Genomic DNA, 23,392 nt, shown 5'->3' on the forward strand with positions numbered 1-23,392 from the left:
GCATTTATGGTAAACTTGTATGTTGAAATTATAATGAAATACTTTAAATGTGCCTTAGTACAGGGGTATTCAATTAAAGTTCCAAGAGGTCTGGCCTTTCCCAGCGGACAATACTTTTTTGGAACAGTTACATTTCCATCGGGGCAGCTGTACTTTGTAAAAGAAAAAATCCTAAGCGCTTAAAATAGTCATCAAAAATGAGAATCTTGGGCCCTAGAGCCAAAGCGTCTGTGAGATGTCTGTGAATTTTTACCAACATTTATGAAAAAAGTAAATATTTCTCCCAACTGGATATGAATATACATTTCAAAGTTTTTTGTCTTCCCTTGCCATCTCTAAATAATTTGACAAATTATTACATTGTTTATTATGAAATGCTCTTAATATGCTAATTAATAATGCTATGGAGAAAAAAAATGTCTAAAGGCACCATGCATTAACTCACAAACCTGGTTTAGTTAAACGGTCAGAGTCATCTATATGACAGATAAAAATAATTGTATTTGCTGCATTCTCGTTTTCTGCAGCGTTTTAGCAAAAGTATATATTTTGCTGCTTACCATGTTCCTGCTACTGTTGTTAAAATAAATAACCGTGTCATCTGCAGCTCTCAAAGGATTAGTTCACTTTAAAATGAAAATGACCCCATGATTTACTCGCCCTTAAGCCGTCCTAGGTGTATATGACTTTCTTCTTTCTGATGAACACAATCAGAGTTATATTAATAATCAACCTGATACTCCCAAGCTTTATAATGGCAGTGCATGGAAACCACCTGTTTGAAGCTCAAAAACTGCATCCATCCATCATAAACATACTCCACATGGCTCAAGGGGGTTAATAAAGGCCTTCTGAAGTGAAGCAATACTATGGTGTAATAAAAATATCCATATTTAACACGTCATAAAGTTAAATAACTAGCTTCCACCAGACCGCCTTCCGTATTCAATTTACGAAGAAAGTTTAACGCATCTTTATTGGGAGAGAGTAGCAATGCACACAGACTGAAAAGGGCTTGAATGAAGTGCGTTTAGCTCTAGATAAAAATATTAGAGGATGTTGCACAAAAAATGAATACCGTAGATGAACCTGAGCATTTGCGGTGAACCCCTTTGTTGTTTTGACGTGCAATTATGTTCCTAAACACACTCTATGCAAGTCTGGTTCAGTAAGTAACTACCAAAATAACAAATCAAAGTCTGCAATCAAAGAGTTGATACTTCAATGAAACATAACTAATATGATGTGTTTCCTGACCTTTGGAAGAGCATTCACTCTCAGAAAAAAATGTGCAACAATTATAGGGGTACAACAGCTTGTCACTGGGGCAGTACCCTTAAAATGACATCTTTGTACCTTATTTACCACTTAAAGCTTCGTAGTATTGCTACTCTAAGGTACTAATATGCACCTTTTAGGGGTAAAAAGGTACAAAGATGTCATTTTAAGGGTACTGCCACAGTGACAAGCTGTTGTACCCCTAAAGTGTTCTATGAGAAATGAAATCTTCCTCTGGGACTGGGATACCCTTCATGAAAGTATTTGACATGGCGCAGAGCGGAAAATCATGAGGGGAAAATAAAAATATTAAGATTTTTTTTTTTTTTTTTCTAGCAGTTTGTTTAGCCATTTGGCTCAAGTGCTGTATATTTTAAAAGTATTACAAAGACATACATCACTCTGAAATATACGTAAACCTGTCTATCGTACAAAGAAAGGCGTGTTGTATTTAAAATCATCCCATCTCATTTTCCTACAGATGGTTGATTGAAACAGGTGAATATGCAAACACATGAACTCAAAGGATCTGTTGGCTGTCTCTATACACACTTTTCAAACAAAATGTTTCACCAAAAGAAGTGTTAGGTTTCAAATGCTGAAACAATAGCTATAGTTCAATATAAGCCTGAACACAACAAACAGAAACAGATGGTCAGATGAGAAGGGACAGATTTAGAAGAGTTTTAATTGGTTGGATGCTGACTGATTATTTATTTTATTTTATTTTTTCAAAAACAGCACAAACAAATCAGTCATACACTTAAGTCATTTTAGCTTATTGTGTATGTGGAGGTTATACAGGCTTCTAGAGCATTTCTCATTCTCCTCCTTCAGTTGTGCTCTTGTGTTCCAAACACAAGATAAGGTTAGCAGGAAACCAGCACACTATTATGACAGCAAAATACACAGGCTACTTGTTGAGAGATAATATATTTACCTGCTGGAAAATCCAGTGCAGGCTAGTATCTGTGTTTCGGAAAATAGTAACTGTTTTCTAACTGGTTCACTATAGCCAATAGGTTACAAAAGAATTTGAACTACTGTTATTCAATAAGTTAGACACTTCCCCATCTCTTGTGTGTTTCTTTCTTAAAGGGTTAGTTCACCCAAAAATGAAAATTCTGTCATTAATTACTCACCCTCATGTTGTTCTACACCCATAAGACCTTTGTTCATCTTCACTTTCAATGCCCAGAAAGCTACTAAAGACTTATTTAAAACAGTTCATGTGACTACAGTGCTTCAACCTTAAATGTTATGAAGCGACGAGAATACTTTTTGTGCGCCAAAAAAACAAACAATGACTTTACTCAACAATATCTAGTGATGGGCGATTTCAAAACACTGCTTCATGAAGCTTCAAAGCTTTACGAATATTTTGTTTCGAATCAGTAGTTCAGAGCGTGTATCAAACTGCCAAAGTCACGTGATTTCAGTAAACAAGGCTTCGTTACATCATAAGTGTTTTGAAATTTCAATGGTTCAACATTAGGGGGCGTGACTTTGGCAGTTTGATACACGCATATATTTTTTACATACATTTTACTTCCATCAAAACTACTTCCATCAAAGATAATTGACAATAAGCATACATTTTGGATTGGCAGTATGGTTCTGTTCTGTGCAAGAACTCCCAGCCCATCCATGAGCAGGAAGTGCAGCGATATAACTGACACTTGATTTCTTACCAACATGCAAATTTTTATTAATGTCTTAGGAACTGGTTAGTGGAGGAGACTGAATATAAAGAATATAAAATACTGATTATTTGCTTTAAAAAAATGCTCTTTTGACATATTTGTTAGCTTTCCTTTTAGTAGGGCTGCCCCCGACAATAGATTGTTCTAGTCGATTAGTAGTCGCTCATTTCAGCTATTAGTCGACTAGTTGGACATTTCTGATATTATTTAAATAATTATTTAGTTAATTATACTTGGGGAGTGGCATCGGAAAATGGTTTCAGTTTTAGGGCTGAGAAAGAATATTATATGTAACATTGTTCTACATTAAAGCTTCCATACTCCATACACTTGGATATGTGCCTAATAATAGCACACATTTATCTAGATTAACATTAAAGTTAGAGTAAGTGGCCATGTAAAGTGGCTAACATTGACTACTACTAACATGTTTCAAATGATAAGCCATGTCTGAGGTCGACAGGCGAACGTTTGGTTTTCCTGCCTGACATAATTACCACATGGACCAGCTATGTTAACCATCTGTCTGTTACAGACTGCGTGTTTTTGTTGTTGTTTTTTTTTTTTTTTTTTTGCTACTTGTGCTGCCTTCACATGCTATCAGAATTGACCCTTCGCAAAGACCCGCCCCCCTTAGTTACTGTTGCTTTGTCTGACAATTCGGCGTTATGATTGGTTAGATCGCTTGTCAATCAAACTCCCGGCGAAGGGTCAATCGTAAATACGAGTTTCCTATTTAAAAATTTGACATGAATGCCCTCTCAAGTCATATTTACTACTGGGATCATTTTGATACCAAAGTTCCCGAGATGGGTAGGCAAAAAAATGTAAACATGGTGGAGGGGAGAACGACTGCTGCTGTGACTGGTATTCTTTATTAGTTTTTTTTTTTTTTTTTTTTTCCCCCGCAACAGCCACATCACCTTGTCTTGTTGTTAAAGCAGAGCATATTTATATATATATATGAATAATTATTTAAAGCATATTGTATGTTTTATACGCTGCGAAAATAGCCTGTATTTCATCGAAATTACAGAATCATCAGCAAGCTCACTAGATAGCATGGTGAATGTTTATATGGTTGTCAATGAATGAGACGCTAAAAATCATTTTGGATTTTAATAAGATTTTAATAAATAGGCAAGAATAAACTTGATGTCCTTCATGATTCCTGTTCTTTCAGACAACAAAGCACTTGAATCCGAAGAGCTTGTAATCACGACTTCAGAAGTAGGAAGCAGGAAATTTCCAAAAGCATGTGAAGGCAGCATAACCAACTAATTCAAATTTGGTCGATTAAGCCTCTTCTCTTCGACTAACGCTTAGTCGACTATTAGAAAGCAGCAATTTTAGGTATGTCATCAAGGCAAAAACGATAATTATACTGGTAACACTTTACAATAAGATTTCATTTGTTAGCATTAGTTAACAAATGAGACCTTATTGTGAAGTATTACCATTATACTCATGGCAGCTCTGATAACATTGACTGGGGCACTACACATGCGCTGAAGTTTTGTTCGGAATACCTAAATGCACATGTAATTTGAAATGTGAATCAGATTGTGAAGCTTAGGGTTCATGTATTCATAACTTTCAGAATATGAAATCGGATTGGATTCATTCAGATTGACGAAAACTAGTACATGTAAACGTACCTACTGAGGGTTAGTTTTAGAGGTGCAGCTTTATGTTTGCTTTTTTTTTTTTTTTTTTTTTTTTTAAACAAATCACATTTTTTTCATAGAAAATAGCAGTTTCAAGTCAGCAATATTTTGTGGTGCAATTAATTTTGCACAGCCAGCATAAAGCAGATGGTAAATTGAAAATTTTTTTAGTGATCAATAATTCATGAGCAGTTATTTATTAAATAATGGAGAAGAGCGTCAAATGCCATATCTTGATAGTCTGTGGCATCCTCCCCAATTTAGCGTTCAGTCAGAACTGGCAAGATGGGTAACTGTGCCGCGCTGGCAGTCTACAGCACACATTTATTTGGATATGTTTATGCCTTTACCTGATTTGCATATTGCATCAGTGAATTCTCAAACAACGCAGACAGTTCATGTACATAAACACTGTCAGTGAATGAAATTCATTACTAGTGAACTCCTCTTGCTCTAGTAAACACCTTCAGACAGCAGGGGTTTTTTTCTTTTTCTTTTCTGTTTTCACCTCTATGACTCTCTACTGCCCCTGACAACAGCATGGCCCAAAGTCAAATAAGCAGAAACGCCTGTGTAGCTGGTCAGTGTCAGGTTGGTCTGGTGTCTGTTGATGCCTCAGGTCGTGTCTGTCACTCACTGACTTTACACACAGAGAGTGATGCTAAACAAAGCCCCGATTCACAACAACAACAAACGACAGCGCTGACACAGATGCAGACACAGTCAAACGCCTGTGCACTGCAAAACCAACTGCCAAGAGTGTCAGAGCCAATTCTTAATAGTTTAAGAATTGGCTTTTGAAAACTCCATGTTGGCTAATCTGAAAGTTCTGGCACCACTAAATAATTGTGGAAAATACACGAAACATCTTTCTTGTTTTGTGCAGGCTGAATGCACAGAAAAACAAATATTCAGTGCTATCGAACAAATGATTTACATGAGCTGGTTCGTTTAATGAATCACTTAAAAGTCACATGTGAGTCATAGACAAACTCTGTGAAAAGTATAAAATGGCTGCTGAATTAACATTGTCATTACTTACAATCACATCTGTGTATGAAAATATGTTGTAGCTACTTAAAGTTTGTTAGATTTTTAATTACTGAATAATAGGACAGTATGTGATTAAAGATATTAAATAGCACATTTGTTTTGTTGTAAAACTTGTTACAAAATTTTTTTGTTGAGTATGTTTGTTTATAACATATCTAAACAAAATATAACATATGATACAGTAAAGTCAGGATTAATGAAATTAAAGTAGAATCAGAATCAGAACATAATTGTTAAATACATTAAAAATCATTCTCTGATCAGCTGTGATTCGGGTCACACACCATTTCTGCTTTGAGTGTGGAAATCAAATTACTTGTCGCTGAAAGATTGTGTCGTGCCTGGTTAGGGCACGGTCTTAAACTATGTTGACCTAGTAAATCATTCCCTTTTATTTCAAAGCGAACATCCTTTTTTATAATATGACAGTCACATGATATGCCAAGCAAGATCTCTTCACAGAAAACACAAATGCCAGCATCAGCAACATTAAACTTTCATTAATTCGCCACTATTTTTTCACATAATAGCACTGTTTATTTTAGTCTGTTTTATACTGTCATTCTGTTTACATTTGGCAGACATTATATTGAAATCAACTTACAGTGCAACTAATGTACATTTTACCAGTACGTGAGAGAATCAAACCCATGATCCCTTGTGAAAAAGTCTACTTCAAATCTTATAACAATAAGGTATTAAACATATACATGTATGTTTTATTTTACCATAGATTTATGTCAGTACATTTGACAGTACAACCATATTTCAAAGACAATAGAAGTAATAATGAAATTACATATAAAGATGTACTCAACCCTTATGAAAAGTTTATCAGTCCTTCCAGGATTTCGCGGGACTTTTTTGTGATTTTTGCGGCCTAAAATGACTGAATTTGCAGCAATATTTACAGCATGTTTTCATGGTTTCACAGAGATCATCGCCCCCAGTGGTGAAACATTGAAATTTCGAAACGTTTCCTCATTTACTGAAATCACGTGACTTTGGCAGTTTGATACACGCTCCGAACCACTGATTTGAAACAAAAGATTCGGAAAGCTGCGAAGCTTCATGAAGCAGTGTTTTGAAATCACCCATCACTAGATATTGTTGAATAAAGTCGTTATTTTGTTTTTTTTGGCTCACGAAAAATATTCTCGTCGCTTCATAACATTAAGGTTGAACCACTGTAGTCACATGAACTGTTTTAAATGTCTTTAGTATCTTTCTGGGCACTGAAAGTGTAAATTAACTTGCTGTCAATGGACGCCTCACTGAGCCATCGGATTTTATCAAAAATATCTTAATTTGTGTTCCGAAGATGAACGAAGGTCTTACGGGTGTGGAACGACATGAGGGTGAGTAATTAATGACAGAATTTTCATTTTTGGGTGAACTAACCCTTTAAGTTCTAAGGTGGCACCAGCCCCTGATTTGGCAGTGCTGTGAGGACTGACAGAAAAGCACTGAGCTTGAGTTGAGATGCAGATAATATTAACTTTTTTATAAATATTAAATATTAAAAATATATACTAGGGTGTAGAAAATGGCTAATAAGCCAATAAGTGCTCCTCTGCAGCATCTACTACAGTGGTAATTTATTCTTTTTTATTTCTAAATAAGTGTTTGCTTTCCTACATCGTGAAACCTTTAGTTTTACAAATGGGGACAAACTATGAAGTATGAACAAATAATGTTTTGGACATCACATTAAAAATAACATTCAAACTGGGCAATATTTAAAGCTTTGAAGTGCTGGGAAAAGTTGTGTGAAGCACTTAAAAGCACTCGAAAACATTAGACCATTTCTGCCACAAGTTATTTCTGTTAGTGTCAAAATGTTTCTCATGGTTTCCAGATTACACGTGCGCTGGGAAGAAACCGCTTGAATTCACCGCAGAATTAATAACATCGCTGTGAAATCTTGTGAGAAGCATTTAGGTTAAATTTGTCGCAGAATTCTCTGTTAAACCACAGATATCAGATTAAATATCAGGTATCATATCAGATCAAACAGTGTCCACAGCGGCACCGTTTGATCTGATATCTGTGGTTTAACAGAGAATTCTGCGACGAATGTGAACGCTTCTCACAAGATTTCACAGCGATGTCATTAATTCTGCTGTGATTTCAAGCAGATTCTTCTCAGCGCAGCAAGAATCAAGTCAGCTGCAGCTCTTCTTCAGTGCTGTATTTGAAGCCTCTGAGGACAGTTCAGAAGAAAGTGTCTGCTGATTTGTCAAAGAGAGAAATAAGATAACAAGCATATTAGAATAGAATATTTTACTAATAGCTAACTTCTTATAAATGTATGTAGCAGTTGCTAAGTACCAGTTAGCAGTTTACCAAACTAGCTAATTTTACAACATACACACACTCAATTTATATCAACAACGCGTAATCTTATGTTTTGGTAACAACTTTTTAAAATTGTTTTATGAATTTGCACTTATCGCTTCGTCTGATATAAACCTCTGAAAATACAGGACGCTGTCAGCGCGCGCAATAACTAAAAGGCAGCGTCCTACAAAATGCAGTTCACAAAAAAAAAAATGATATAACACTGAAAAACTTTTAATGTTGTGTTATGTAAACATGTTATTTACAATTATTTTGTGAATTCACACTTACCTTCTTATGATGTAAATCTCTCTATGATGAAAATACCGGACCCTGTCAGCGCGCGCAAGATTTGAATGGAGCAGGAGCGGGAACGAACGGCTCGCAACGTCAGGCTAAAACAAACAGTTTGGAAAAAAAAAAATAAAAAAAGATACAACATTGAAATTTTGATGTTACGTTCTGGCATATATGTTATTTAAAATAGTATTATGAATTCACGCTTACCATTTTAGTTTTCTCAGCCTCAGAAGATAAGGGACGCTCTCTGCTGCTGCGCGCACAAGAGAAGAGCTGCAGTCAGTGAGGGAGGGGAAAGAACAGACTCGAGAGTCAAGACAGTAAACGATTCCAAAAAGATTCGATTCAGTGGCGTCAGGAATTGAGAGTCCCGTGATTCAGCTCAAAATGCGAGGCCAGAAATGTTCGTGCGTGATATATTATGAAAACGTTCAGAAAATAAGTACTAATAACATTATAAGGACGTTGAGTATGTTGTTCTAAAAACGTTTTCTATCAACATTATGAGAACGTTCATCAAGTAGTCTACAAATAACGTCATAAAGACGTTCCAAAACCGTTGTTCCCAGAATGTTTTATGATAACATTATGAAAACATTCAGAAAATAATAACATTATAAGGACGTTCTGAGAATGTTGTTCTAAGAACGTTTTCTATCAACATTATGCGAACGTTCATCAATTACAAATAACGTCCTAAAGATGTTCCAAGAACGTTGTTCCCAGAACATTTTCTCTAAACATTACAAGAACGTTAATAACGTTATAAGAACATTCCAAAAACATTATTTTTACATCATTCTTTTTAAAAGTATGCTAAGTGTACTTCTTTTTCACAAGGGACCTCTGTGCTGCCAGTGTCAAGCACTACCAGCTGAGCTACAGGAGCAACAACTGTATGCACCAGTTTGTCATTCAGAGTGAACATCATCTTTCCTGCCAGAGACACTTGCTAAAGGTCATGCCTCGGTCATCTCACCTGGCAGCCAGACGTGTGTGCATAGAAGTGAACTTCACTCTGGCTTTCTTTATAAGAAATGGTGCGAATTTAGCTCTGGTCAGCCATTTGTGTGGCATTCACGTGTCATTCTGTGGCATTCAGTGGCATTCTCAAATGACGTATTTTCCAGACCACCCCGCTGACATATAACAGTGATTTGTGTGAGGCAGTAAACGAGAGTGACGGAGCCTCTGTAGAGGTTTCCAGGACGGAACAGCTTCTCTGTATTTGTTTCTGTAATGTTAATCACGTCTGTAGTGTGTAATTTGAACCTGGATGCATCTAAATAAAATTTGCTCTCAGATTGCCCACGCCTCCTACAGATAAACACGACAAAACAATACCCTCCTCCCTGTGCCATCTCACCAGCTTAGCCCAAGATATACCCACACACTCTGAGATATTACACATTATGATGGCCTTATACGGTCAACATAGCTCTGTTCCCAAACCTAGCGAGCTGCCTTGTCATCTACTGTCTACTTCGGCAGCTACCTTCTAAGGCCCTGTTTACACCTCGTTTTCAGTGATCCGATCACAAGTGGTCAGCTGAGACGCATTACCATTTACATGTGGACTTAACATGCACTTGTGTTCGGATTTTGCCTAGACCAGCGGTTCAAACTGCAGAGTTTAGGGTTAGGCCTCAACACACCTGCCTGGAATGTTTGTAGTATGCTTCGTAAGATCTTGATTAGCTGGTTAAGGGGTGCTTCTCAATACTCAAATTGATACTTCCTCATTTCTTCGCCCCTTCGTCCTCCAGCCTGTGACCTGGAAACTGATTGAACTCAGCCATCTTAAAGGGGACCTATTATTCAAAATTCACTTTTACATGGTGTTTGAACATAAATGTGTCGGCAGTGTGTGTTCACAACCAACCTATAATGGTTAAAATCCACCCACTCCTCTTTATTAACCCCCATAAATCATAAGCAGTGTCTCAGAACAAGCCGTTTGCAGATTCTACCTTTTGTGACGTCACAAAATGCTTAGAGCCCACCCACGACAGCTGACAGACTCTGCCCTATTAGCATAGACCCCGCCCTCAGTGAGCTGTACACAGTCCACCATGTTCATCAATGTCATGTGAGATGATAATCAAACCTAAACATATGTTTTAATTTTTGGTATTATTCCGAGGCAAAAGCTGTAAAGGCTCCACCCTCTTCTGGAAAGCGGGTGGGGAGCAGCAGCTCATTTGCATTTAAAGATACATGCACGAAAACAACATGTTTTTCCTTCCGCTCAAAAATGGGCATTTACAACATGGTATAATGAATGTTCTGTGGGGTATTTATTTCACAGATACATTCTGGGGACACCTGAGACTATTACATCTTGTAAGAAGGGACATAACAGGTCCCATTTCAAGGTCCTCTCAATTCTCTAATTGCACCGCAAGGAAGCTTCCTGAGGAGTCATGAGCGAGGAGGATACACAGGTGTATCCTTCCCTCACATCCTATGGATGTGGAGCTAAGATGCGAGGCAAGTTAATGAGGATTCACAAATAAGAAATGAGGAGCACCCCCGGTTTGTTTAATTTGGATTGTAGCTAAACTATGCAGGACAGTGGCCCTCCAGGAGTATGACTGGACACCCCTGGTCTAGACACTCCTCTCTTATTTTGTCACACTCTACATCACTTTCGAGGGAGTGCAGAGAGTGGTACACAAATATGATTGAATGAATGAAGCCATTACACTTCTTATGAGCGAGCGGGGAAGGATGCAGATGGAAAGGATATAAATGGTAATGGCAATTTTGATCGAGATCTGTGTGTTTTGGTACAACAATCGAATTTAGAATCGACTGCTTTGGCATACATTCTTAAAACATGCAGGCGGTCTTTTGTGGCTGTTCGACTGTATTCAACCACATGAGCGTCTACACTACAAAAGCAATCTGGTCAAAAGTGTACAAGCTCAAACTGTTTTAGACCCTGTTTACACATATTTAACACTGAGAAATGCATCTTAATACCAGATGTAAGCAGGGCCTAAGACAGCATCCTAACTGAAATAAGCTTGTGATCCCTTTGGGTTTATTTAGAGTTCTGCATTAATGACTCACATAAAATGTGGTCTAAATCCTAATTATGGACAAACACATTCTGAACTAAACTAATAGCACAGTTTTCCAATTTTTATTGCGGAGACCCTTTCCGGACAGCATGTGCTTTAAAGTTCCTGATTGATTTCTAACTCAGAGGTCCATTATAGATGGCACAAAAATATAGCACAAATATGTACAAAAAGAGGTACATGGCTAGACAAAGAAAACATTTCCACAGCATGCTACCATGAGTGCTCTTAAAATGTACTTCACTAAGACATTTAAGTGTGTACTTCCTCAGAAATTAGTGAACAGTACACAAGTGTTTTCCTGTACTTTTCTCATCCCTGCTCAATCTACAGAGCTACAGCAAAATAAATGTTACCCAAATTGTGAGCTTGTAGGTGAATTGAATGTGAATTTTAAAAAAGGCTAAATAATGGCAAGAAAACACATCATTCTATTGAGTTGTCCTCGTGAATGTGCTCATGTTTTTGTTTTGCATCCAGCCCGAACAGTGTAGTCTGATTCACCAACATAAAAAGAGCTTGTTCTTTTAATTAATTGTTCGAAAAAACTCAGGAATTAGTGCTTGAATCAGTCAGAAAAGTAGCAGAAGTGTAGGCAAACTTTGGGACATACTACCTTATCATAAAATTGTGATGTCACATGGTTACGTACATTCTGTCAACGTAAACTAGTATGTCAATCATTCTGTTACAACTAACATCCTCATATACTGTACTTACTCCACATTTTATTTAATTAAATTTACACTATTTAAGCAATTCTTCCTACTTTATTGGAGAGACAACAAGTAGCATGTTGATCTGCCAGTCGTGGGTCTGTCATTGCTTAATGTTTTTGAGCAATATTAGCCATTAGAGTGTGCACAGATCCATACTTAAAAAATCTACCATGGACTTTTCAACATACTATGCTTTGGAATACTTAAAGCACTTATTCTAATCTCACATACTATTTAGGATGGATATGCACATTGGGACAGGGGTTCTGATTCTATCAGAGCAGTTACTGAATCAACATACTGAATCACAGGATCACATTCAGTGCTGTCTGAATCAAAGGCGCTGTGTACACCAGGTATTAAGATGTGTTTTGGTCGATTGGATCACAAGTGGACGACGCTAAATACAGGTGTAAACTGGGTCTAAAACATTTTGAGCTTGTCCACTTTTGACCACTTCCAGAGGTAGTCAAAAATGCATTCAACCGGATTGCCTTCGTAGTGTAAACGCTCATGTGGTCGAATGTATTCGAACAGCGCAAAAGACAGCCTACTTGTGATCTGATAGACCAAAAAGCATCTTAATACCAGGTGTAAACAGGACCAAAGTGAAGCACAAACTATTTTGTGTAGCCTACTTAAAATTGAATTATGTTAAAAAATGTATGTTGTTGAAGGTATTTAATACCTAAAAGGGTTAGCTCCCCTAAAAATGAAATTTCTGTCATTAATTACTCACCCTCTTGTCGTTCCAAACCCGTAAGACCTTCATTCATCTTTGGAACACAAATTAAGATATTTTTGCTGAAATACGTGAGCTTTCTGACCTCCGATAGACTGCTACATTATTTCCACTTTCAAGGCCCAAAAAGGTAGTAAAGACATCTTTAAAATAGTCCATGTGACTACAGTGGTTAAACCTTAATGTTATGAAGAGACAAGAATACTTTTTGTGCACTGTGTTTACAACGTGAACAGCATAGGAGACTGACGTGGAAGAGAAGAAATTGTTGAATAAAGTCATTATTTTGTTTCACACAAAAAGTATTCTCGTCTCTTCATAACATTCAGGTTTAACAACTGTAGTCACATGAACTAGTTTAACAATGTCTTAAATACTGTACCTTTCTGGGCCTTGAAAGTGGTAATAGCGTTGCAGTCTTTCAGAAGTCAGAAAGCTCTCGGATTTCATCAAAAATATCTTAATTTGTGTTCCGAAGATGAACGAAGGTCTTATGGGTGTGGAACGACATGAGGGTGAGTAATTAATGACATCATTTTCATTTTTGGGTGAACTAACCCTTTAACATGCATTAACACATGGTGAAGGGTGACAGAGATCTGTATAAAACACTGGTACTTGTGTTCATATCAGTTGTTTCCAGTATTTCAGTCTTACCATGAATGTACTGTGACATGTATTTCACCAAATATAAAGATTCAGAGGAGAAACTTGCCAAAACTAGATCATCAGTTTGTTTCCCAGATCACAGAATCCCGCATGAGATTCATTGCCAGGTCCATAAACTCAGCCCTCTCTAAACACACTCCATTTTTTTCATTCTCCTATTTTTGGCCTAAATCTTATTATTGAGTTATTGAACGTACTGTTTCCACCTCTACAACAGCAGATCAGACAGACAGCAAACCTCAGCAGAATGAACACACTAAGAGCTCTCACACAGCCAGAGGAACTCTGGGTACTGCCCACAGTGTCAAACAGAACAGTCTGACCAGGAAGCTTGTTCTAGTATTATCACAGTCCATTAGACACTTTATAAATCATCAGTAAATCAACAGCTTTGCTGCCATCCATTTGCACACAATACAGTTATGGTGACACACCTACAGTGGCTCAATAAAGTTCCTCTTAAATAATGTATTAACGTCATTGTGTTACATAAAATGAGTGGCAATGTTTGTCTTTGTAATATTTCATCAAAACTTGCTCAAACTCAAATGATTTTCCTTTTTTGATGTCACTAAGCACTCTTATTTTTTCAGCCTCTTCACGCTTCCCACTTTTCACAATTAAATCAATTCTTCAATCAATAGATTATTAATTTTTTTTCCTGTTGAACAACCTCTTTAAGTTTTACTAAGTCTTACTTTGGACTTTTCTGTCATCATTTCATTCAAATTTGAAATTAAAAGAGTGAAGATGGAATGACTTACAGAATCCGACAGCAAAGGAATGTATCAGTCTTTTAAAAATGTTAGAACATTTCATTTGACGACAACTAAATGGAGGTTACATCAATAATCAGGGTTCAGAAAAAAACATTCACTTCATTTTGAGCAAAATATGTTGAAAGACAGATGAATGTTTTGAATGTTTCATGTTTTAAGCCTTTCAGCACGGTAGATAGACCGTCCTTGACCTGGGTGCTCAAAACACTGCAGCCCATTTACAGAAAAATGTTCTCTAGAAAATCGAACATTGTTGACATCAAACTGATTTATATGGGAGAGAGTGGCTAACTTTGCTTTTTGTTTTCTTTGTCCATTTTTCTTTTATAGGGCAAGAGAGCTTCAACTCCAAGAGTTTGGCCCTTCAGGCCCAAAAGAAGATCTTGAGTAAAATGGCCACCATGGCCGTGGCAAACCTCCTCACAGACGACACCAGCAGCGAGATTCTGGACGAACTCTACAAGGCCAGTCGTGAATACACCAAGAGCAAAAAGGAAGCCCACAAGATCATCAAAGATGTCATCAAGATTGCGCTGAAAATTGGCATTCTCTACCGAAACCACCAGTTCAGCTCTGATGAGATGGAGACCGTTGAGCGCTTCAAAAAGAAGATGAACCAGGCGGCCATGACGGTGGTGAGCTTTTACGAGGTGGAGTACACGTTCGACCGCGGCATTCTTTCTGAGCTGCTGATGGAATGTAGGGACCTTCTCCACGAGCTGGTGGAGCACCACTTGACCATGCGCTCCCACGGGCGAATCGACCATGTTTTCAACCATTTCGCAGACGTGGATTTCCTGACCGAGCTGTACGGCCCATCTGAAGAATACAGACTTAACCTGAGGAAGATCTGCGACGGGATAAACAAACTCCTTGATGAAGGCACACTTTAACCTCCAGTTCACAGTTCGTCAGATGAGACTCCATCAGGCTGCTGGGATGCGAACTGAGTGATTTTACACAACTTGTGTTTTTTGGTTTTGGTTTGAAATATAGGCTGTCATGATAACTTGATGATGTGATTGTAACCCAACCTGTAGGGATGGTCACCTAGAAGCAGATTAAAGTCAAATCCTGGTCTGTATTGTCAACGTACTGGATGATTGTTTGAGGAAAATCGGTTTAAGTGGAAACCCTGAATGAATCGACGTCCCGACAACCTACCCTTTGTGTGCAATTGCAGGAACGTTTTAAATTACGAGCTCCTTTATATGCACTGTATGAAATTTGACCTACCTATCTATCCTTTAAGAATGGCCTAGCAATGCAACCCTAGCTCTCTTCTGTATGTCTTTAAGAACCAGTTAAGATGTCCAGTTAATCTACTAGAAAGCTAAAGGGATATAGTTCCACAAAATAAACAGTCTGTCGTCATTTACTCACCCTCATGATGTTCCAAACCTGTATGGCTTTATTTTTATTGTGAAACACAAATGAGGTACTTAGCATAATCTTTCAAGGTGTTCTTTTCTGTAAAATGAAATCAATGGTAACAAAAAAGTAAATGTACCATAAAAATAATCCACTGAAATTTGTATTTCAGTATTCACTGATAATTTCCCCTTCTGACAACATATTTTTCATCATACTAAAATTGGTAAAACTCAATCAGTTACGAAAGATGCAGAAAAACAATGTAATTTGGTATTATTAATGGCAAACCTGACCCTTGACCCACAACCTATTTGAATGTGGAAATGAATGACTTTAAAGGTGCAGTGTGTACATTTTAGCGGCATCTAGCGGTGAGGTTGCGAATTGCTCAGTCCACCGCTCACCCCTCCATTTCGAAGCACATAGAGAAGCTACGGTGTCCGACGCAGGACAAAGATGTCGTAGTCTGAGACAGAAGAGAGTAGCCAGTCAAGCAATGAGGTTTCTTCTTACTTCTAACAAAGAACGATCTCTGCTTCTAATAAACCAGAAGACTACTACTACTACTTCTTCTTCATGCGTATTCAATGTAGTGATGATGCAAGCTGCCTCTAAAACACCATCAAAGAAGAAGAACAACATAGTGATAAAACACGCTCTGTAGAGCAGTTTGTCCATTTAGGGCTACTGTAGAAACATGCCAGCGCAAAATGGCGACTTAACATGTAAAGGGACCCAAGGTGTATGTAGATAGAAATGGCTCATTCTAAGATAATAAAAACATAACGGTTTTCAGTGGTATGTAAAGACCTTACATAATGAACCGTTATGTATATTATATTGCATTTCTGTCAATAGATCCTCCTAAAATTTACACACTGCACCTTTAAATATATCATTAGGTCGTTTTGAAGTCCAACCCCATTCACTTTCTTGTATGGAAAACATCACCTCTAAATCATACAGGTTTGAAACAAAACAAGGCAAGTAAATGATGACGGAATTTATATATTTTTGGATGAACTATCCCTTTAAGATTGCAAAAGCATTTAGAGTTCAATAAATATATGGCGCAAACCTTTGTTGAACAGAGCATTCGCCAAAAATAAACACAACTGAAGTGCAGCAGAAAGATTGTAAATAAACTTTGGGGTTTTGGTCTCTCTGGCTTTTGCCTTTGTAATGACTCAGTGTCATAGCAGCTCCCATGATCCTGTGCTTGGTTTTTCCAGATCCTGATGTTTCAGAGCATGTAAATGTGTGTATACATGCAGGAAAGAAATGTGATTATTCCATAATCCTGTTCAGTAACCCCGGAGTGTAGCACTATTAGCTGTCATTAAACGATCCATATGAACTTCCTGTAGTGTCTTTTTGTCATTTCAACTACTGTGGTTGCTTTGTGTTTGATTAGTCCATACTATTTAGCAAGTTAGAATGCCTATGCTGTGGTCCATACTAGGTCAGATATGGATTTCTACTTCAATATATTTCCTCCAACCATAATCCATTCTGTTGCAATTTAGAAACAGTTTTATTGCAATTCTCCAAGTAGGAATTTGGATGGACGAGTTAATTGGAACGCAACATTATTCTACTCAACAAATATGTTCAGTTAAGCCGAGTGCACACGATTTAGTCTTTTACGATTATTGCTTGTCAGACGAACGTGATCCCTGTTGTAATCCATGTCAGTCTGCGGGATCTCAGTTGTCTTTAAAGGGTTAGTTCACCCAAAAATGAAAATTCTGTCATTAATTACTCACCCTCATGTCGTTCCAAACACGTAAGACCTTTGTTAATCTTCGGAACACAAATTAAGATATTTTGATGAAATCCGAGAGCTGTAGAACCTGGAAGCGCTGAACGTAAACAGCGTAGGAGAATGAAAAAATTGTTGAATAAAGATATTTTTGTTTTTGCGCACAAAAAGTGTTCTCGTCGCTTCATAATATTAAGGTTGAACCACTGCAGACATGTGGACTATTTTAATGCTGTCCTTAGTAACTTTCTGGACCTTGAAAGTGGTAGTTAAATTGCTGTCTTTGGAGGAGTCAGACAGCTCTCGGATTTCATCAAAAATATCAATTTGTGGGAATTGGGAATGAAAACGGTGTGAGTGGAGCAAGTGGTGGTTTGTTGTTGTCGCACTAATTGTCATAAAATTTGATTGCAATGGTCATTAATCAACTATCAGAGAACATCTCAAACTAGCGATCAAAGACTACAGATTTTGGCCTGGGATCAGAGGAATCTTTTAGAATTCACAAAATTTGTCACCCAAATTTGTTGCCGAAATTATGGCCAAAATCATACAGCGTGCACCCGGCTTTCGCTAGAACAACACAACAAGGATGACCTGGATACATGAGAATCTTCACAGGCAGTACAACTACAATTACTCTATTACCCATAATGCTGTACAGAAATTTCCACCATTCAGAGCGTTGCAGAGAGCAAATCAAGCCAAAAGAGCTTGCAGGGAACACCCTTTCACATGAAGCACCACAAATTACATTATCGAGTCAGTTTTATTATGCTGTCAAAGTACTTAAATGGCTTTCAATGGAGAAAGAAGCTTTTTGCTACATAATTGTGTAGTTACAACATCTACCAAATGGGAACAAAATGGATCATGCCGACCAGCCAAATCTTGACCCCTTGGCTCACATACTGTAGTTATGAGAGTGAATTTGGACCAATGAGTGCTATAGTCACATTTAAAAGTGAATGAAAGGCAAGTAATACAGGAAATGTTCACCAGATGTTTGTCGTTAAAAGCTTCTTTGTCTTCAATTCATTTCTGTCTTAATGCTTTTCAAACCTGGTCTCTCAAATATGTAGAAATGTCAGTCTGTTCTCTTTATGTGTTCAGAAAAGAGGAACTCTTTATGTTAGTAGAAAAGGAAGTTTTAAAGCTCTGACAGACATGGTTAGTAAATAGTCTTTTCTATTTAAAAGGATCTGCTCCATATTTTCAAGAACTTCTTTGTGCTGTATGAAATGTGTCTTTAGTTTGGTAGAATAGAGTGATTTAACTGCACTCCCATTAGACACATCATCCAAAGCCTCATTGAAGTCATGTCAGAATGAGACAAGTTGAGCGCACATGAAGTCATAATTATCACTGGGAAACAGGGCTTGTCAAATAGAGAATTATGACGAAAGCTTATTGTTATTGATCATAATATGTTGTACTAACTGTATGAATGTTGATGATACAATTTAGTTTGTACACATTTTGTAAAAAGCTTGCCAGAAAACACTAATTTAGCTTTATGAGGAGACCAAATGTTTCCCATTTCCCCATCATTCTCTGTGGAAACTCAGGAATGATAAATTACATGAATAAAACATCAGTTGCACATCTAATGTGATTCCTTTGGTTTCATTAGCGTCATGTTGCATTAGTGCTAAATAAGCTTCTTGTGTTTGTTGGGAAGTGAAAAAAAAAAAAGAGAAATATAAATGTGCGCCATAAATCCATTTAATTCCGACTAAAATCACTTGAACACAAGTGATGTTGTAATACAATTTTCAAACTCGTATGAACTTGCCAAGAGGATATCACAGCATAATATCCACAGACAACAGAGATGAACTGGACCATTTGTTTAAACATGATAAAAGGATAGTTTACACAAAATTGAAAATCATTTACCCTCATGTTGTTTCAAAATCGTAAGACACAATTCCTCAGAACTTTACTGAGATGAAAATCAGTGGGGTCCAGTGTTGTTTTGAACCCCACTGACTTTGTAGGGGAAAGAAAAAGAAAAACTTTTTTCAGGGCCATATTTCACCAAAAACAAAAGCGAGATACATAAGCAGATTCTGTCTGGACTTGCTAATGAGGAATGACACTAATTTTTTCGAACAGCTTCGGATCTCCCACACAGTGGCTTCACAGATCGAGAATGTGTGACTGAGAGCCCGAATTTAGCTGCAGTGGCAGACAGCATGGGTCGGGTCGCCCAGAAATGAAATAATTGTGGTATTAAAGAATAGAAAGACATGACAGGCTGTTAGGCATCAACATGTTACAAATCAACCCCCACACAGTGTATGCACTAACTGGGGAACCTTAGTATGATGAATGACAGAGCGCTGATCAAAGCTGTGGTTTCGCTGATTTCGGGGAAGCGGGGAGGGGAAGTGTTTTTTGAAGTAGCGGTTCAAATCAATTACAAACTGATGTTTGATTCGTCACTCAAAGATGTTTTCACTGCAAGATTAAGTGTCTTAAATTTGTACGTTAGTGAAATAAATTATTGCTTTATGATATCATCACAATGTTTTCTAAATTGTAGTCATAAAAATTTGAGTGTTTTAGTTATAGGCTAATATTTATATTTTCTTGCAAACATGTGTTCTAGTTTGATTCTGTCACTCTCTTTGAGACCTTGATCGTTTTTATTTTGCTAAGAAGATTTTATAGCATGCTTGAACAAAAGATTGCTTTGGTTATAGTTTGAGTACCAACCTTTCCATTTTGTTGTTTTTTAATCTTTCTCTGTATAAAAAAGACCTCCCTTATTCACCTCAGCATGAAATAGAAGTTGTGACAAGTTTTTTTTCTTCCCTATGTGACGTACACTCAAAAAAAAATGACACGTTGGATTTACTTAACTTTTTTATGTCAACAGGTTCCACGTAACTAGGGTTATGTTGCATTTAATTAACATTATTTATTTCAATAGTGTATTTCATAAGGTTAATTCATTGACATTTAGTTGACTCAGGTTAACATTCTTAATATGTCCAAAACTATTAAGTTCAATTATCCTAAAATTAACATCAAACAAAAATTAAAGGGGTGGTTTAGTGTTTTGTTTTTTTTGTTTTTTCTAGGCTTGATTGTGTTTATGGGGCGTAGTTTTAATGCTTCGTTTTTTTTTTAAAAATGCCGTATTTTTCATATATTTTACCTTTATTCTACGCCGCTGTTTCCCTTCTCCTAAAAACGCTCTGTTGAGTTCCTGGTTCTACGAAGCCCCTCCTTCAGAAATACGCAATGGGCTCAGATTGGTTAGCTGGCCCAGTGTATTGTGATTCGGAATAGAGGGTATGCACGTGACGTCACCGTCGACCGTTATGACTGGGGTTACGCCCACTGAGTGGCAGCATTGGTTTTCAGCGTGAATGCCGCGAAAAACACACCCAACTGGGAAAGAGCTTTGCGATTGACTGTACAAATAGCTTTGACACAAAATTGGAGGTATATTTTTACAGACTGCTGAAAGCTACAGAAAAAAGAAGCAAAAAGGTCGCTGCAATTCACAGAAACAGCTGGACTACAGGCAGAGAAACATGTTTTGCGGTTATCATTTTGTGTCAAAACGTTGGATTTTGGGGTAAAAATCATACCCTATATATTGTATTGTTATATATTGTGTTGACAACTCATCAATTAAATATTTACCATCTTATATTCTGCATAATTGGGTGTTTTTAAATAAACACTGACAAAAACTATACAAGTTTTAGGGCTGGACGATATGACGAAATAGTATAACATTGATATAAGTGATCACTCTGATTTAGACCTACCTATGTTGTAGTTATATAAAGCGTTCACAGGCCGATTTGCTTTATGTATTTCCCCGGCGTCGAAATCAGGCATATATAAATGTCAGGAAACACGATTCCTGGCTGCATGTCTATCCATGGATTAGGTTTCTTCGACATGATAAGGAACACTTTCGAGCCCAACTTTTAGTGTAAACGTTTGTTTTACTCGCGTTTTTGCAGTTTTCCCTATTAAATCCAGTCATGAAGCAGGTTCTTTTGCCACTCAGTCCATCTTTCCGGCGGGAAAGTGACGTCTATGCATGTGCTCGGTCAAAGTTCAGTCTTTGCTTCTGTGGTAATGTGAATAATGGCGTCAATATTGCCGTATCAATTTGCGCCCGAATCAGACCCAGACAGCAGTAATGATGAAGAGGGACAAGCAGAACCTCTGTAAGCATGGCTTTTAATGGACGTTTATTTTTGTTTGTATTTGTGTCAAAGTGTTTAGATATGCTGTGACTTGTAAATGTTACTGCTGCCCCATAGTGTTCTGATTAAAGCTTTACTGTAGCTGAATACATGACTGAGTAGTAGCATTCTTGTAAAGGTATGGTTTAATTTATCATGAACGAGCATGTGGGTAAACACAACATAAAAGCCATAATGAAACAATGCTGTACACTGTTAACAGAAACGGTAACAAACACCAACAGAAGTTCGCTGATGTGATTACATAGAAGTTTGTTAGTGTTTGTAGGCGTTTGTTGGAGAAGTATGAAATATAATTTAGCTAACTGGCTAGCGAAGCCAAACTGCATTGGTCTTTGTTTACGTCCTAGAAACTATATAACTTTATAAAAAAAAAAAAAAAAAACATACTTACAGGTTGGGGCCCATAAACAGCAGCTTCTGCTTTTAAAGTGGGAACTGCTCCATCTTTCAGTAATAGCCTTTGTGCAAATCCAGCATTGAACTCATGTAGATTCTGGAAGCTGTCTTCCATAAAATGTGCAGCACAGAAAGCTAAATTAGCATTATAATTGTCAGGAACAGAATTAAACATACATTTTAAACATTGTTCCCGAAGTCCAGCGTCCCTAGGAAGAAGACTTGTATGCACGCGACATGGCCTCGCCCACTTTTTTGCGTGTTCCCGGGGGCAGTGTTTATCAATTGCAGGGTTTATGATGTCACCAACCTGGGAAGAAGCTCGTTGTAGTCCAAACCGGTCGTTTTTGTAGGCATTAAACTGTCATAACTTTAAAAGACAATATCTCCGTTTGCATTTAACTTTCAGCGCTGTAACTTTGCAGATACTGTTTATGCTTAAGCAGCAACATTACACACTAACTAAAGTTAAAAAAGTGAAATCGCAATGAACCACCCCTTTAAAATAAGTAATTCAGTTTAATTGATTAGTTTATTTAGTGAATGCATTCGATATCAATTTTTATAACTTTTACAAGTTATCTAAGAATAATACTTTAACTAATTCTTTACTCTGTAAAGACTTTAATTGGTAGGTATTCGCCAGAAGACAGTTTTGTTACATCCATGGCATGCCCATAGTTGTTTTTTACTATTAAAACAACTTCAATTTTTGTTAGCAGGTCCTCAACCCAAGCACCAGCTCAACACTTTACCACAATGGTAATCCCAAAACTATGAACATAACAGAAACTTTTAAATACCAACATAATAGAACAGTAAACATTAAAAAGTCTCTCCATTTTCTCATCTTGCTAAAAACTGCTTAAAATAACACTTTATTTCAACATTATTTACTCTCCCAGATCAGCCCCTTTGCAAAGCATGGTGGGAAGTGAAAGTCCTGTTTGATTGAGTCCTGGTTGTGTTTACTTGATTGAAACATGTTATTTTAATATGAAAACATCAAGTTAAGTCAAAAAGTAATCATTTCAAGTCAATTTAACATGAAGCAATTGAATTTGAACCAGAAACCTAATACAATGGTGTTGAATCAAAAGAAGTTTTTTAAATAAAGTGAACAGCATCAAAAAATCATATAGCTATGGAAGCTTGTTTCTGCCACTGAATAAAAAATTATAAAGGTATTGTCACTTTTTATCTCAAATTATGACTTTTTCTCAGAATTGTAATATAAACTTGCAATTACGAGTTATACTCCCGGTTTCACAGACAAGGCTTAA

General features: G+C 37.1%; 1 protein-coding gene and 1 long non-coding RNA gene across 2 annotated transcripts in view; one reads left to right on the forward strand and one right to left on the reverse strand.

Annotated features, from left to right (window-relative positions):
• tnfaip8l3 (tumor necrosis factor, alpha-induced protein 8-like 3) overlaps positions 1-17,067 on the forward strand; it is a 55,700-nt gene extending 38,633 nt beyond the window's left edge. The window contains exon 2 of the mRNA XM_051870643.1: positions 14,667-17,067. Coding sequence (XP_051726603.1) covers positions 14,667-15,229 — 563 coding nt within the window. The 3' untranslated portion in view covers positions 15,230-17,067. The remainder of the gene's footprint in view (positions 1-14,666) is intronic.
• Positions 7,785-22,590, reverse strand: LOC127499927 (uncharacterized). Its single transcript, XR_007926220.1, has 4 exons — positions 22,105-22,590; positions 8,549-8,594; positions 8,333-8,436; positions 7,785-7,932 (listed from the first exon to the last, which is right to left on the reverse strand). It is a non-coding gene; the product is annotated as an uncharacterized LOC127499927 (long non-coding RNA).
• Positions 22,591-23,392: the final 802 nt, after the last annotated feature.

Source organism: Ctenopharyngodon idella, chromosome 18, assembly GCF_019924925.1.
Source record: "Ctenopharyngodon idella isolate HZGC_01 chromosome 18, HZGC01, whole genome shotgun sequence".
In the NCBI taxonomy this organism is placed as follows: Eukaryota; Metazoa; Chordata; class Actinopteri; order Cypriniformes; family Xenocyprididae; genus Ctenopharyngodon; species Ctenopharyngodon idella.